This window comes from Morus notabilis, unplaced genomic scaffold (genome assembly GCF_000414095.1).
Source record: "Morus notabilis unplaced genomic scaffold, ASM41409v2 Scaffold945, whole genome shotgun sequence".
Lineage (NCBI taxonomy): Eukaryota > Viridiplantae > Streptophyta > Magnoliopsida > Rosales > Moraceae > Morus > Morus notabilis.
In genome coordinates, this window is record NW_010357395.1 from 56,344 (window position 1) to 72,484 (window position 16,141).

At 36.9% G+C, this 16,141-nt stretch overlaps 2 protein-coding genes across 2 annotated transcripts in view; one reads left to right on the plus strand and one right to left on the minus strand.

The window, feature by feature from the left end:
* Positions 1-8,008, minus strand: part of LOC21386900 (nuclear pore complex protein NUP155) — a 36,974-nt gene extending 28,966 nt beyond the window's left edge. Inside the window, exons 1-2 of the mRNA XM_024169935.1 lie at positions 7,586-8,008; positions 6,048-6,217 (exon numbers count right to left, since the gene is read on the minus strand). Of these exons, the coding sequence (XP_024025703.1) occupies positions 6,048-6,217; positions 7,586-7,744 (329 nt within the window). The 5' untranslated portion in view covers positions 7,745-8,008. The remainder of the gene's footprint in view (positions 1-6,047; positions 6,218-7,585) is intronic.
* Positions 8,009-12,255: 4,247 nt separating this feature from the next.
* On the plus strand, positions 12,256-14,687 carry LOC21386901. The gene is made up of 3 exons (XM_024169956.1): positions 12,256-12,741; positions 13,479-13,673; positions 14,428-14,687. Exons 1-3 carry the CDS (start codon positions 12,472-12,474, stop codon positions 14,509-14,511), a joined length of 549 nt encoding a protein of 182 aa, XP_024025724.1. The 5' UTR covers positions 12,256-12,471; the 3' UTR covers positions 14,512-14,687.
* Positions 14,688-16,141: the final 1,454 nt, after the last annotated feature.

The window sequence follows — 16,141 nt, forward strand, 5'->3', positions numbered from 1 at the left end:
AAGTTGTGGGGCTACAGATTGAACAGGCACGGGAGAAGACACATTTGTGGGCTGGACGGGAGATGGAACATTTGTGTTTGTGGGCTGGACTGATAACGGCACAGGTGTGGATGAGTCAATGGGCACGGTTTGAGAAGGCCGTGGTGACTCTGAGTGAGACGAGGGTACTGACTCAAGAATAGACTCCCAAATTTGATGTTCATTCATGCTCTCCCCCTGAACACGAGATTTGGGATAGAAGAACACGTGTTCAAAGAAAGAAACATCCATGGTGGTGTAAAATCTTTTGCTTATTAGAGAATAACATTTGTACCATTTTTGGGTTGGAGAGTACCCTAGGAAGATGCACTTATTGGCTCTAGGATCAAATTTGCTACAGTGTTGAGGATACACATGAACGAATGCTGTGCAACCAAATACTTTGGGTGGTAAATCAGATGAAACTGCACGAGTGTGAGGAAAATTTTCCAAAAGAAGCTGACGTGGAGATTGAAAGGTAAGGACTCTGGATGGCATGCGGTTAATCAAATAGGTAGCTGTGAGAATGGCTTCCCCCCAGAAATAGTTAGGAACATTAGACGAAAACATAAGACACCGGGCAACCTCCAAGAGATGTCTATTCTTGCGTTCAGCCACCCCGTTTTGTTGTGGGGTGTCAACACAAGAACTTAAGTGGATAATCCCGTGGTTCTGAAGGTAGGTATTGAGACTACTAGTAAAGTATTCCCTAGCATTGTCTAATTTGAGTACCTGAATTCTAGAATTGAATTGATTTTGAACCATAAGATTGAAGGTGTGAAAAATTTGTCCAACTTCTGACTTTTCTTTCATAAGATAAACCCAAGTTACCCGTGTATGATCATCAACAAAGGTCACAAACCATCGAGTTCCAGAAACATTTTTTATACGTGAGGGTCCCCACACATCACTATGGATCAAAGAAAAAACAGTTGAAGGTTTGTATGGGATTTGAGGATATACTGTTCGAGTATGCTTTGCAATCTGACAAATTTCACGATGAAATGATGCTGGATTTTTATTGATAAATAATTTGGGAAACAGTTTTGCAAGATACACAAAGCTAGGATGACCAAGACGATAGTGTAACAATATAATTTCACTATCTTTATTGACATTGGAATTTGACACAGAATTAAAAGACCCTAAAAGACTCTGAGACTGGACACAACTTGCTTGTGAGACTTGGTTTGAGGATCGGTCACATGAGAGGAGATAGAGCCCGGAGCACAGTTCAGCACTGCCAATCATCTTCCCTGATTTCAAGTCCTGAAAAATACACAAGTTTGGATAAAATTTAGTAACACATTGAAGGTCACAAGCCAATTTACTAATGGACAAAAGATTACAATCCAAGTTTGGAACATGGAGGACAGAGTCGAGATACAACTCTTTAGTAAGTTTGATGGAACCTGTCCCAGCGATTTTTGAATTTGAACCATCAGCTATATGGACGGACGAGTGACCACTACTTGGCTTGTAATTTTGGAGAAGGGCAGCATCTCCTGTCATGTGATCAGAAGCGCCTGTGTCTACTATCCATGGCCTCATTCCTCCATGGTTAGCAGTGAAGGCTGTATGCGGATCAGTTTGAGCAACCAAACCAGCCCCAGTAATGTTGCCACTGCCGACTTGACTAAACAGTTTCTGCAGTACATTCATCTGTTCTTTGTTGAATGGGCTAGGCTCGGGAACAGGAGCACTATCGGAATTGGAGGCCACATGTGCTTTGCTGTCTCTATCAAACCGTGGCTTTGGTTTCCAATCTGCTGGTTTGCCGTGAAGCTTCCAGCAAGCCTCCTTGTAATGGCCTAGTTTCTTACAGTAATCACACCAAGGCCTTTCCCGTTTCTGATGATCTCCACCATTACTGTTGGATGACCGAACAGCAAGGGCAGAGGCATCTAACGGTGAGGCATGTTGTTCCTTAGATCCCATCATCACTTTCTTTCTACTTTCTTCACGCCTAACCTCGGAGAAGGCCTCCCTGAGACTGGGCAGTGGTTTAGTGCCCATGATTCGACCCCGAACATCATCCAACTCCCTGTTAAGTCCTAGGAAAAACTTGAACAGCCTTTTTTGTTCCACAACCTGCCTGTACGTTGCTGCGTCGTCCGGACATTTCCATGAGTGAGTCTCGAATAAGTCAAGTTGCTGCCAATACCGTATGAGTGTGCTGTAATACTGAGTGACGGACTGCTCTCCTTGGCGGAAGTCATGAAGGGCTGATTCTACCTGAAATAGTTCTGAAGTATTTTCAGAACTGGAGTAAGTTTCTTTGGCTGCATCCCATATTTCTTTTGCAGTTCCAAACAGCAAGAAATTTTCACCTATGTCATTGTTCATGGAATTGATAAGCCATGACATGATCATACTATTTTCTATCTTCCACTTCTTGAAACCCGAATCAGTAGTCTCTGGCATGGCTGCTTCTCCTGTGAGATATTCATCTTTTCCCTTGCCACAGATGAACAGCAACACAGATTGTGACCACTGTAAGTAATTATGGCCATTTAATTTGTGTCCTGTGATGAGAATAGGAGAAGATTCGCTGCCACCAAGGTTTGGAATCTCTGATCTTCCTCCTGATTCTGGGGTCGTGACACTGGATGTTTGTGATGATGCCATTCCGTATTTTGTCATGTCTCAAATATTGCGGAAAAGATGAGAGGAAAGACTGAATATGGATGCTGGAAATATATAAGAGAAACCGGAGATAATTGGCCTGAGAACAACGAAGAGGTGGCCAGAAAACTTGGCAAGAGGTGGCCGGAATAAGAGATGGCCAGAGAGAGGTGGCCGGAATAAGAGATGGCCAGAGAGAGATGGCCGGAATGAGAGATGACCAGAGAGAGATATGGCCGGAAGGGATTAGGGTTCAGAAAACTGGCTCTGATACCATGAAAAATTTCTGAACTTCTATTATTAATAATTCTATAACCCTACAATAGCATATATATACACAAATGACTAATAAGGGAAAAACTAACTAGCTTGATTCTCTCCTAAAAATCAGGAAACAAAATTATGAGAAAAGATCACAACCGATCTCTCCTTTTATTCCTAAAATACTTTCCTAAACTAACTTCCCTAACTTTTGACTTCCGAATTCAACAGATATGGACGAACACTGAACAACCAAAGACTTTCACAGGAAGAGTAGAGAAGACATGAGTGTTAGGAAATGAGTGAAGGAAGACTTGACAAGGTGTTTGGAATTTCAAAACTCGAGAGGGCATCTTGTTTATTAAATAAGTAGCCGTTAAGACTACTTCACCCCAGAAAAATTTAGGAACATGAGTAGTAAACATAAGTGACCGAGCAACTTCAAAGAGGTGTCTATTTTTTCTTTCTGCAATCCCATTTTGTTAGGGTGTATCGACACAAGAACTTTGATGAATAATTCTCTGATCTTTGAGGTAATCACCTAGGACAATCTCAAAATATTCCTTTGCATTATCGGTTTTCAACACTTGTATTTTTGTTTGAAATTGCGTTTGAACCATAGTGTTGAAATTTCTGAAGATTTGTCCTACTTATGATTTTTCTTTCATAAAGAATAGCCATGTAATCCTAGTGTGATCATCTACAAATGATATAAACCATCTAGTGCTAGTGATATTCTTTACTCTAGATGGTCCCCATACATCACTGTGTATCATTGAAAAAGGATAAGATGCTTTGTATGGCTGAATTTGATAGGAATTACGAGCATGCTTAGAAAATTGACACACCTCACATTGAAACATTCTTGGATTTTTATTCTTGAACAAAGATGGGAACAATTTTTGAAGATACACAAAATTAGGATGACCTAGACAATAGTGGCATAACATTATTGCACTATCCTTATTGAAATTTTCAGCAAACACATAACTGTTATTGGCCTGACTACTTGACTTAACACATACTGCATTATGAGCTTGTCTTCTAGGAGGTTCACCGTCTTTAAGAAGAAAAAGTCCTGAGCACACCTTAGCATTGCCAATCGTCCTCCCCGAATCCAAATCCTGAAATTCACACAAGTTCGAGAAAAATAAAGCAACACAATTATTTTTCTTAAGTGAGCTTGCTAACCGACAATAGATTACAGTCCAAGTTTGGAACATGAAGAACTGAATTTAGTAATATGTCCTTTGAAACAATGATAGAACCTGTTCCAGCCACTTTAGATAAAGACCCATCTGCTATTTTATGCACCTGAGTCTACAATCCACGGACCTGTTTTACCAGAATTTGCAGTGAAAGCACTTAGATAATTACCTTTGTGTGCCAATAATCCTGTTCCAATGATTGCTCTGAGCAAAAGTCTATTGTGAGAACATCTTTTGCAACGCTTCGAGTTGTTCATTGCTAAATGGATTGGAATCAATGGGATTAGTTCCTTCATCCACCGAGACATGATTCCCTAGGCTTTCGTTGTCACGAGGAGGTCTTGAAGGCTTCCAATCTGCAGGTTTTCCGTCTCTCAGGTGTGCCCTGGTCTCCGACAATGATCACACCATGGTCTCTCCTTCCTAGGCCGATTGTCATAGTTGTTTTGGAATCCTCGAGCAACAAGGGCAGAACTCTCTATGACAGGAATAGAAGGCTCTCCCATCATCACTTTCTTCCTACTTTATTCATGGTGCACTTCGGAGAAGACTGCTCCAATATTTGGCAAAGGCTTTGTTCCCAATATGCGCCCTCGAACATCATCTAGGCTTTTGTTGAGTCCCATTAAGAACTTAAATATTCTCTTCCTTTCGACAAATTCTCTGAATTTTTTCGCATCATCGGAGCAGCTCCATTCATGTTCTTCGAAAGCATCTAGTTGCTGCCAGTGTCGAGTGAGGATGTTGTAGTATTGAGTGACAGATAAATCTCCTTGTTTGAGATCCTAGAAAGCGGCTTCAATCTCAAAAATTTCAGAAGTAATTTCCTTCTTTGAATAAAGTTCCTTCGCTGTATTCCAAATTTCATTAGCCAATTTATAGAGCAAGAAATTTTCACCTATCTCGTTTGTCATAGAATTGACCAACCAAGACATCACCATATCATTTTCAATCTTCCAGAGTTTAAATTTTGGATCTTCAGCCTTCGGAGGAGTGACTTCACCAGTGAGATACTCATCTTTCCCTTTCTGTAGATGTCCATCATGACTGACTGAGACCACTGGAGGTAATTGCTCCCATTTAGTTTGTGTCATGTTATGTGAAGTGGAACACTGTCGGTTCCACCATGGTTGCTAGTGATGGGGATTTCAGAACTAGAAGTAACTTCTGATGAGGATGGGGTTTGTTTCTCCGTGGCCATTCCGTATTTGGTCATTGAAGGGATAGTTTAAACACTGCCTCAGAGATGATTGAGAAGTACTCGGGCAGAGAAGATTGAGGAAAGAATAGTCTCCTAATACGACTGTGAGAATATGGGAAGAAAAGAGAGAACCCTGTCGTGAGAATGGGCCTGTGAATGGCAGACAGTCAGTCTTGCCGAGTGAACAAGGCCGGATAATGGCAGTATGGTTCAAAGGAATTCCCAGAGAGTATGAGCCTAGAGCTCTGATACCGTGTGAGTTTTTGAGAAAGGAATTTTTATAATTCTCATTGATAATTCTAACTAATTGTACAGCCTTAAATAATGCAGGAGGAAGGACTCTTCTCCCGAAAACAAGCAACCAAAAAAGGAAAAAATACAAAACATGGAATCGGTGAATAAAACCAATATCCCTCTTATTCTAGGAAACAAATAAATCTACTTATAACTAATTCCTAGGAATCGGGTAATAAATAATTCCTAGAAATCAAACATTAAATCATAGATTTCCACAAGTTCTATCCAAACTTCAAACGCTTTACAACTAGTGGACATGTGCCATTATAATTATGTTAAAAACTACTTACATATACCAATTTTTGCCTTCACTAGTAGCTCTCTAAAAGCCCATTCAATCACCTTGTCAGCACTCATGCGCAGCCAAACAATAAGCTAACAAAATCTTATTCACTCACTCTTAATAAAGATACCAAACATAGAATCAAAACACTCACCACTTGTCAAAACGCCAGAGAAACAAGGAATTATCTACAGATGCCCATGCTCTACGTATTTCTGGAAATATTCCGCATAATGCAGTTCCTTCCCCACCCGCTGCATTGTATCTTTCAATAAGTACTGGAGGTAACTCCCAAGTATCAGCCACCTCAACCAAAGGAGGCCACTGCAATAGTTCATTAAGTACAATGTGATGACTGATGAGGAGCAAAATTCATTCTCAATTACTAGGATGTCTAAACAGACATACTGTACCATATAAAAAAATCGGCTTGAAAATAGAACGGGTGAAATGAGCACTAGGGATGAACAAAGGGCAAAAAAATTGAGTTAAAAGTTCATTAAGTACAATGCGATGACTGATGAGGAGCAAAATTCATTCTCAATTACTAGGATGTCTAAACAGACATACTATACCATATAAAAAAATCGGCTTGAAAATAGAACGGATGAAATGAGCACTAGGGATGAACAAAGGGCAAAAAATTGAGTTTAATCTACAAGACCGTGTGCCATATTGTCATCAGTTATAGGTAGATGAAAAAGCAACTTTTAACTTTTGATTTCGTAACAGAATGAAAGCCGTTTTGAAATTTTTAGGCACAGAGTACTTCTATGAGAAATAAAAAAAGGTAAGGAATAATCAAAGTGCCTCGAGATACAACAACTTGCGTTTGGAATCATTTTGCAACACCAAAGATTTATTCCATAAAAACTACTACCTGTTACACGTAGGACAAGTTCGCATGCATGATCACTCAGTTGCTTGAAGAGCACCTAACATGCCCAATAACAAGCCAAAATTGTATATTTTGAAACATAAACAATGAAGATAAATACCTCGCCAAGAAAAGATAATTTAAATTAATTGTTTCCGGTTGCTCAGAAGAGAAACATAACAAGTTTAATGTGAAAAGAACTGAAAATAACTGTTAACTCACAAACAAGATGATTCATTTCCTGAAACATAACCATCATTCAGATTAACAATCAGATGAACTTTATCGAGTCCAAAGCAGGTCTGCTCTATGCGTATTCTACCACATTTTATTCCTACTATACAGCTCAGATACAAGTCTGAATTTCGAATTAACTTTTTCTTTTATTCATTTCTTTCCAATGAAATTCTTCCGCAAATCAGAAAGTTCCCCGACTAGATTTCTAAACCAAGCCATACCATCTCTTCATTCAATCAAGAAATAAAAACCCTAAATTTGCGCACAATTATTTTAGTGAGTCTTCAGCTCAAGGAGGAAAATACTACCAAAAACAACTACACAACTCCATCTGCAGAAATCTTAATACACATACATTAGTCATACCCACACATATACATATGTTTGTATGAGTATATTATATAAGCACAGACAACTTTTCACTCAAATTAACCCAAACAACTAGACAGTAAGCTACTTTCTCTATCCCAAACAAGAAATAAACTAAAATCTGAAGAACTCCCGTTAAAGTGACGAAAATTTTTCCCCTTTGTCCAAAAGACTAGAAAGAAAAACTAAAGAAAAGAGAAAAATTTCACCTCTTTGGGATGAGAAGAATAGGGGTGACTGGCGTATCTGGAAGCTTCTAGAGCCTCTTCCAGATCGAGCTGAGACGCCATTTCTCGGCCAATGCGATCGCTCACGACGAGGCCAGCGCTGGTGACATCCCGCAAAACGACATCGTCCTCTCGCGACATCTCGTCTCGTCCCAAAACCCTAGATTTTGAAGCAGGGGAAATTGGCGTGTCTTCGTGGTTGATTCCGAATCCAGGAAAGGCTGATTGGGGACTTCGTGCGGGTGCACTTTCCCTCGGTTTCTCGGGGAAAGGCTGATTGGGAATTTCGCGCGGGTGCACTTTCCCTCTCGGGAACCAAACAAGGGGCAGTGTAATTGTAAAGAGAGAGTTTGAATAGGAGCGAAGGAAAGGGAGAGGGAAAGTGAAAGTGAGGAAGTAGTGAAGTTTGGGGGGAAAAGTACGCGGTTGTATAGGGTTTTGGGGAGGTTTGTCAGTGGCGGGTAAATTTCGCTAATTTCTCAACTCAAAAAAAAAAAATCAGAAATTATACATTACTGAGTCTACTACATTATTTTATTTATATAGTACCTGTTCAATGAGAATAATATTTAAACACTTTTTTTATTTTTTTTACTTTATATTCTTCTCTTCGTTTTGTAGAAAATATAGAGAGTAGAGAGGACTCAAGAATATAAAAGATAGAGAGAATTATAATAATTTTTTATATATTTGATTGGAACGAGAGGAGTTAAAATGATAAAAGATAATTATTTAGTTAATTATTATATTGATTATTTGTGTAATTTGTTAATAATTTTTTGAAAAATAAAATAGTCTTTTAGAAGTAAAAATTGGTGAATTGCATGAATCCTTCCATTAGTAGAAGGATAATTTGGTAGATTAAGAGGGAGAGCGCATCCCTCAATCCTCTCCCGCCTCTCTTCCCTCTAACTAAACAAGAAATTATGAACTCGTTTAGTTCTCTGATTATTGTTTTTAATTTAAGTTGAGATGTGACTTTATGTGAGAGCTTTTTACTGTAAAAAAAAGTTAGATGTGACTGTTTCTAAGAGTTTTTTATTGTAGCAAAACTAGAATCGGTGAAATGAACGGGGTCTATATCTCTTCCTAGCATTAATTATTCCGTCAAAACCACCATAAGGGTAATTTACATTGAGAACCTTCGTGTTTTTACTAAATTAGCGTAGACACATCCTTAATTAAAACAAATCACATAAACAGACCTTAACATTTCAAAAAATTTACAAAAACACCTCCATTGTTAATTGCCCGTTAAATTTTTGTTTAAATATCAAAAATACCCCTCTATGTATAAAAAATGTTTTTAACTATATTTAGTGTTGAAAAAAAATTAGTTTTACCTTTATTTAGCATTAGAAAATGAGCTCAATTGATCTTTCTCATTTTTAACTATAATTTTGACCCCCAAAAAAATGACATTAAGAAAAATGGTTATTTCTAATTCTTTTGTTCTTTAAAAATCTTTTTGCGATAATAATTTATCTATAATAGGAATGAGAAACGCATGTTAAGTTTCAATCAAAATGTGGTCGTTTTAGTTGAAATCTCAACCTCCCTTAACCAATGGCACCTCATCTTTTTTTTTTTTGGTCTTTTTTAACCCTCAAACTTATTTATTCCATTTATTTTAGTCTTTTTCTACTTTTTTTATTCTTTTTTTTCTAAAACTTATTTATTTTTTTCATTTTAGTCATTTTTTGTCACGTCTATTATTTTTGTTCTAAATTTATCTTTTCATTTTAGCCTCTTTTACTATAAAACGGTTTATATCTTCATTTTGGTCTTTTTTGACCCTTTTTTTTTGTTTTTGTCTCTTTTACCTTAAAATTCGTTTATTTCTTCATGTTAATCCTTTTATAACCTTCTTTTTTTATGAAAGTTTATTTTTCTTGTTTTGATTTTTTACCTTAAAACTTATTTATTTCTTCATTTTGATATTTTTTACTCTATTTTTATTTTTGCCACGAAACTTTAGTTCTTTTAGTTTAGTCATTTTTGCCCTAAAATTTATTTATTTCTTCATTTAGTCATGTTTTGACCATTTTTTCCTTCTTGCCTAAAACTCTATTTTCACTTCTTTTTTTTTTGTTTTGGGTTTTTACATTCGTATTTTATATGCTCTTAATAGTGACACTGTAATTAAAACTTAACACACAATAATTAAAAGTTAGCACATGGATTATTCCTCGAGTTATAGTCAAGTCAACTAGTACTATGAAAAATGTTAGCATACTTTATTTGTCGTTCTACTAATAATATTATTTTTTAAATAGAGAATGAGGTTAGTGTGCACGCGTTAAAAAATAAGAGCTCGTTTAATGCGTTTAAAGTAATGGTTTTAATTCTGTTACAGTGTTTTTCTCTCACGAAAAATTTGAATTTCAAATGTCAAAATCAAGAATTTAAACGTATCAGCTAAACGGACACTCAGGGGGTGTTCATTTCGTAGACTCCACTTAAATCAACCTAACTCAAATTGGTTGCTTGGCCCAAGTCAGCGTTCGGGTAAAAATTGTAACTTAACTCCCAATTCAAATTTAATGGCCGAAAGTGGAATTCAATTACCCTCTGAATTCCATTAACTCGAACCATTTTCTACAGTGCAATCTCTCTACACAACTCCAGCCTTTTCTTCTTGAATTCTCTGTGCGCCTTACCGTTGCTTTGTTTTCTTCCTCTTTTCACTGACAGCTCTCTCCTCTTTGTCGATTCCCATCTTCCACAAAGAGATTTGCTGCAAATATTCGAGAGGAAAATTTTTTTCCTCACGTGGTGAACCGCCTTCACATATGGTTACTTATCGTTAGCGTGCATAACATATTTTTTTTTCATTAATTAGTTAAATATATTAACCAATTAACGTATGACATATTAAAAAAAACGTCATATATGCTTAAAATAACATTAAATGGATATTATCACAAAAATTAGTTGTTACCATTTTTCTCTTTTATTTTCGTATATAAAATAGAGGATAATTGAGATAGTAGTTGGAATCATGAATCTGTTAAATGAACACTTTCACAACTTGAATTGAGAATCAAACTTGATAGTTCATGTGCATTCGTTCATTTTACCGATTTGAGTATTAAATTACAGTTTTGCTACTGTTAAAAGCTTTCACAAAAAGTCACATTTAACTTTTTTGTTACAGTTAAAAGCTCTCACAAAAAGTCACATTTAATTTTTTTGCTACAGTTAAAAGCTCTCACATAAAGTCACATCTCAGCTCGAATTGAAAACTCAAATAAGCGAACTGAACTGGGCCTTAAACACTAATGCTATGTTTGGTAGGATGGATAGAAAAGAGGAAGGAAAGAGAAGTAAAATAATTTTCACTCATGTTGTTTGGTAGAGAGAAAGAAAAGTGAAAATAAACGTCGTGTTTAGAATTGATCATGTTTTTATTTTTACGTTTTTCGAGAAAGAAAAAATGAAACGTTTCTAAAACGGTATTTAGCGCAATAAAGACAAAAAAGGGAAATGAAAATGATTTTTTAGTTTCGTGTAAAATGAGAGAAAAATGAAAAATGACCTTTTAGTCATTTTTCATTTTTTATTTTCGTTTTCTCCTCTCTCGAGTAGAGAGAAAGAGATAGAGACATTAATGAGTTTTTTTATACTGAAAACAATCTCTTGATAAAACTACCAAACGCATTTTTAAAAATGATTTATGTCTGAGATTGAAAATATTTTCATTTTCATTTTCATACAAAAAAGAAAGGCCGTGTTTGGAATTGATCTCATTTTTTCGAGAAAGAAAAAATGAAAACGTTTCCAAAACGGCGTTTGACGTAATAAAGATAAAAAACAGAAATGAAAACGATTTTTTAGTTTAGTGTAAAATGACAAAGAAATGAAAAACGGTTTTTAGTCATTTTTCATTTTTTATTTTCGTTTTCTCATCTCTTGAGCAGAGAGAGAGAAAGAAATACATTAATGAGTTTTTTTACACTAAAAACAATCTCTTGATAAAACTACCAAACGCATTTTTAAAAATGATTTCTGTCTAAAATTGAAAACGTTTTCATTTTCATTTTCATACAAAAAATAAAATCATTTTGGTACGAGTTCTAAACGCGCCCAAAATGTCAAATTTAAGGCATTTTATAATAATACCCCATACAAATAAAAATATGATAAATGATGAATGTTAAAATTGTTATTTTACATCTCATTTTTTGTCAAACTTTTTTCCTCCTCTTTTCTTCTCAAAGTTGGAAGGATTAAAAATTAGTGGCCTTATAGATTTTTATTTTCCTTGCTTCCTCATTTCCTCTCTACCAAACAATGCCTGTTTAACTCGCTGTTTCGAGTTAAGATGTGACTTTATGTAAGAGCTTTTTATTGTAGCAAAAAAATTAAATATGACTATTTTTAAGAACTTTTTACTATAATAAAACTCAGATTCTAAATTTAAATCGGTAAAATAAACATGACTAAAACTCTATTTTTTTTTTACAAAATCCTTCCTCTATTTTTTTTTTTCTCTTTCTTTTCCACCCTGGCAAACACATACCGTAACTCCGATTTCAATTTCACTTCTAATCTAATTCTAACTCTAAACCATAAATAACTCAAATCACAAATATTTTAATTGTGATTTGATCGTTTTGTGCGGGATTGAAAAAAAAAAAAAAAAACTTGTTCTCTTCCTCGGCTCAAGGATCGTTGACGGTTGATCGTTCTGTTCACTTCTGGCAAAAGTGGGAGAGAACTGTCAAGAACAGCATAACTTCCATTAGGCTTTGCAGAGGAAGTTGTCTTTTTTTTTGTTCTTTTTTTTTTTTTTTTTTTTGTGGTCTAAAAGTGCTAGCTTTTGCTTCGTTGAAGTGTAGAAAATCATACAACTATTGCGCACAGCCATGAACAGAGCTTGTCAAAGATTGTTGGTCTCAATTCAAAGCCAATTCCAATCGCGTAATCTATCATCCCAATCCCATGGACGCCTCGGTGTCCCCACCGAGACGCTGAAGCGGAAGATTGCGGAGCTGGAGAAGAAGAGGAAGACGAAGAAGAAGGACGGGGCCATACTTGTCCCGGTTCCCGAGTCCCAAAAGTACCTCGACACCGCCACTCTTCCCATGACTCTCACTTTCGTCGCCATCGCCGTCGCCGCCAAGCTCCTTATGATGGTAATCTTCTAATACATATCTTTAATCTGGTTTTTGGAGTATTTGATTTCGTGAGTTGGCAATGCTCACCTTGTGTTTGATTATTTTTCTCAAAGAACGGGCTAAAATTGTGTGCTTGTTTTTGGAATTTAGTTGGTTTGAGTTTGATATGGGTTTGAATGGAATAGAAATCAATGGCAATCAGACTGTCATGTGAATGGAAGGTTTCTTCTGTCATTTTCTTTTTATGATGTCGCATTTCAGATTTATGATTGATTCTATTCTTGTTTTCCTTTGTTGTTGAAAGAGAGAGTTTATTTCTGTTGGAATTCCTAGAGTTTGTTTCGTAGTATTGTTAGTCTCCTATTACAATTGTTTATCGTGTTCTGCAGAAGAAATGAATAATATATTTTTATGAAAAATGCTTAGGGGCACCTATTATATTGAGCACCACAACTAATAGAGACCGGGCACCACTTGTGGGTCCCACATTAGCGCGTGGTGTCAAATACCACTGGTGTTCTTTTAGCATTGTTCTATTTTTGCTGTATATGAAAATTGTGTTTTTTTTCATGAGAACTGCACGAGACACAATGGTGGCTCCCACGCACTCAGAGAATTTTTCTTATAGTATGAAGGTTCAATTGTATGGAAGCTGGGCAAGAACAACAGTCAAAGACCTTCTTGTTAGTAATATCATGACTTGGTTATTTTCTAGACTATGAGCGTTTAGTGATATTGATCTTTCATGCTGGCAGTATGAATATGATGAGACGAGATCACAAGAGAGGATTGAGCGCCAAATAAAGAATGCTCCTGAGGGCCAAGGCACAGTCAGGATGCTTACTCGTGAGGAGTGGGAAGAAATTCGGGAAGTGAGGCCAAGGACTCCGTTTGAATCCAAACTAGCTCGTCCAAATGCACGACTAAGAACCGGAGAACCGCTGCGCAAGGTAAGATACAAATACCAAGCACTTTGAACGCTTTGCTTTCTTATATTTACTATATGTTAGTTTTTCCACAAAAATTTAATGACTTCATACTCTAGTTTGATTTGCATTGTATATCTTGTAAAGACTGGTGACAGTTGTTGAAAAAAAAAAGTCATCTAGAGGGAAAAGCTGTTCTTCCATATCAATCACTCTGCATAAAGAACTGAAATGTTTCCCAAATTCAATGGCAGAGAATCATGTCCAAAGTTTTAGGAGGGAAAATATAGTATATAGGCTGCTTCTTTCTTGTTGATTGCTGTGTACTTCTCAGTTGTTTACGAATCTAAATGTAGCATACGGACTACCTGCTGACTTTGTCTACACAATTGTAACATACATCTGTTCTGGCACTTGTGAGGTGCTATAATAATAAAAGGAAATCTTATTATTTCTCCATTCAATGCATTTTTCTCGTCCTTTTTCTTTTTCATTTCTATTCTATTGGGCGAGTGAAATGATCAAACATTTATCTATCTTAGAAAACAATTGGATGCTATTATAAGATAAGATTAGAACATTTTTTTGGGAATATAAAAAAAATCAAAATTACATTTTACTATCTTGACATGACACCCTTAAGTTTTGATGTGTTTCGTACATGTACAGATGCATATCCTTAACATTTTTCTACCTCAAAATTACAAATATACATATCCTTAAAAAAATAATAGCTTTGCTTTTATGCTTACTATGCATCTTTGCATGTTTTACACAGGAGGATCTGAAGGATTGGACAATTGATGTGCTCACAGATGCACTTACCCGAGTTGAAGAAACTGTCGGACACAATTCACAGTGAATTTCTCTACTTCTTAAAGTACTCTTACTTGATTACCTTAAAGATAATATGTGGTATTAACACTATACATAACAATGGTTAATGGTTGCTTTGCTTGGGAAACTGTACAAACGAGTTACTACATAAGACATCCATGACAAGCGGTTGAAAGAGAAAATAAGAAAAGTTTGGAACAAGTATAACCTGTTAAATAATTATTCAAAAGCACAATCAGTTGCCTCACAATTGCTATGACCGGTCATTCGAGGGCAGTAGTTAACTTTGGGTGCCAAAAATTCACCTCAAGACTTCTTTCAATACAAGTTGATAATATTGAACCCGCAACTCACCTCAAGCCCCGGGGCCCTGGGGGTGTCCCGGGGGTGCCCCGAGGGTCTCCCGGGGGTGCCCGGGGGTGGCCCGTGATACGAACCCCGCCAACAATGTGACGAAACCCGTAGCCAAATATGGGATACGATCCAAGATCTTCAAGAACAGATGGAAACCGCGACCCTATGCTTAGCGAAACAAGAACCTTGGTATGGTGAAGACGCCACAAACGAGTATGGAAATTCGTTTGATAAGTCAAGTTGAACGCCACAAGGAAACCTTGATAAGTTCGGAATAGTTTCTTCAAGAACACATAGAAGCCTAAAATAAGATAAAATAAAAATATCAAAACTTCTTATTAATTTCGTTTTTTAGCCTTAAATAGCAAAAAATAAGCTGAAAAGGTTTAAAAATTGAAAAGTCTTATTCTATCTTTAATGAGATAGAAGCCTAAAATAAGATAAACCTAAAAACGAGATAAACGCAAGCCTAAAGCTTATCCTAGGGAAGGAATCTGAATTTGAATCTAATTCCTTCCTTAAAAATGCCTAAGATGAAATTTAAATGTTTAATCCGTAATTTTGACTTGATCCCTTGCTGGAATGTGCCCCTAACTTCTTGGAACTTGCTGGAATGTGTGCCTAATCCCTTGGAGCATTCCCATGCACATGAGCCTTGGGATGTCATGCGAATTTGACCATGCTTGAGTAGCTCTCTTCCGGATCAACTTTAATGAGCAACACAAGCCTTTGTCCACCCTCAGTAGTGAACACACTTTCTTCTTGTTGTAGAACTTATTGGACTAGGTTATTCAAGTCTTCTTTAAATCTTTTAGCTCGATACTTTGTCACCGGACCAACTGGAACTTAGATTGGATCATGAGTATTCCTTGCATCCCTGATGTCCTCATCATCCCGGGGGTGTCCCGTGGGGGCCCCGGGGGTGCCTTGTGGGCGCCCCGGGGGTCTCCCGGGGGCGCCCCGGGGGTCTCCCGGGGGTTCCCAGGGGGTGCCCGGGGGTCTCCCGGGGGTGCTCTGGGAGTAGGGCTGGCAATATGGGTCACGACACGACTCGAAAACGACACGAATTTTGCGGGTTAGGGTTGAGAAAAAAGAGGTTCGGGTCAGAATTGGGTCGACATGAAATTGACACGAAAAATACGGGTCAATTTCGGGTTGGACCGGCCTAACCCGAACACGACACGAAACTCGTAAAAAGCTAAAAAATACATATATTTTTCATTTCATATTTTAAATTTTATTATGAACTTGTGATATCATGATAGTTATACTCAAAATCTTATACTATTATTTGCTTAATT

Coding starts and splice junctions, on each gene's coding strand:
- LOC21386901 (XM_024169956.1), top strand. CDS start 12,472: ATGAACAGAGCTTGTCAAAGATTGTTGGTCTCAATTCAAAGCCAATTC. Junction 12,742..13,478: donor CCGCCAAGCTCCTTATGATG/GTAATCTTCTAA, acceptor TCATGCTGGCAG/TATGAATATGATGAGACGAG. Junction 13,674..14,427: donor CCGGAGAACCGCTGCGCAAG/GTAAGATACAAA, acceptor TGTTTTACACAG/GAGGATCTGAAGGATTGGAC.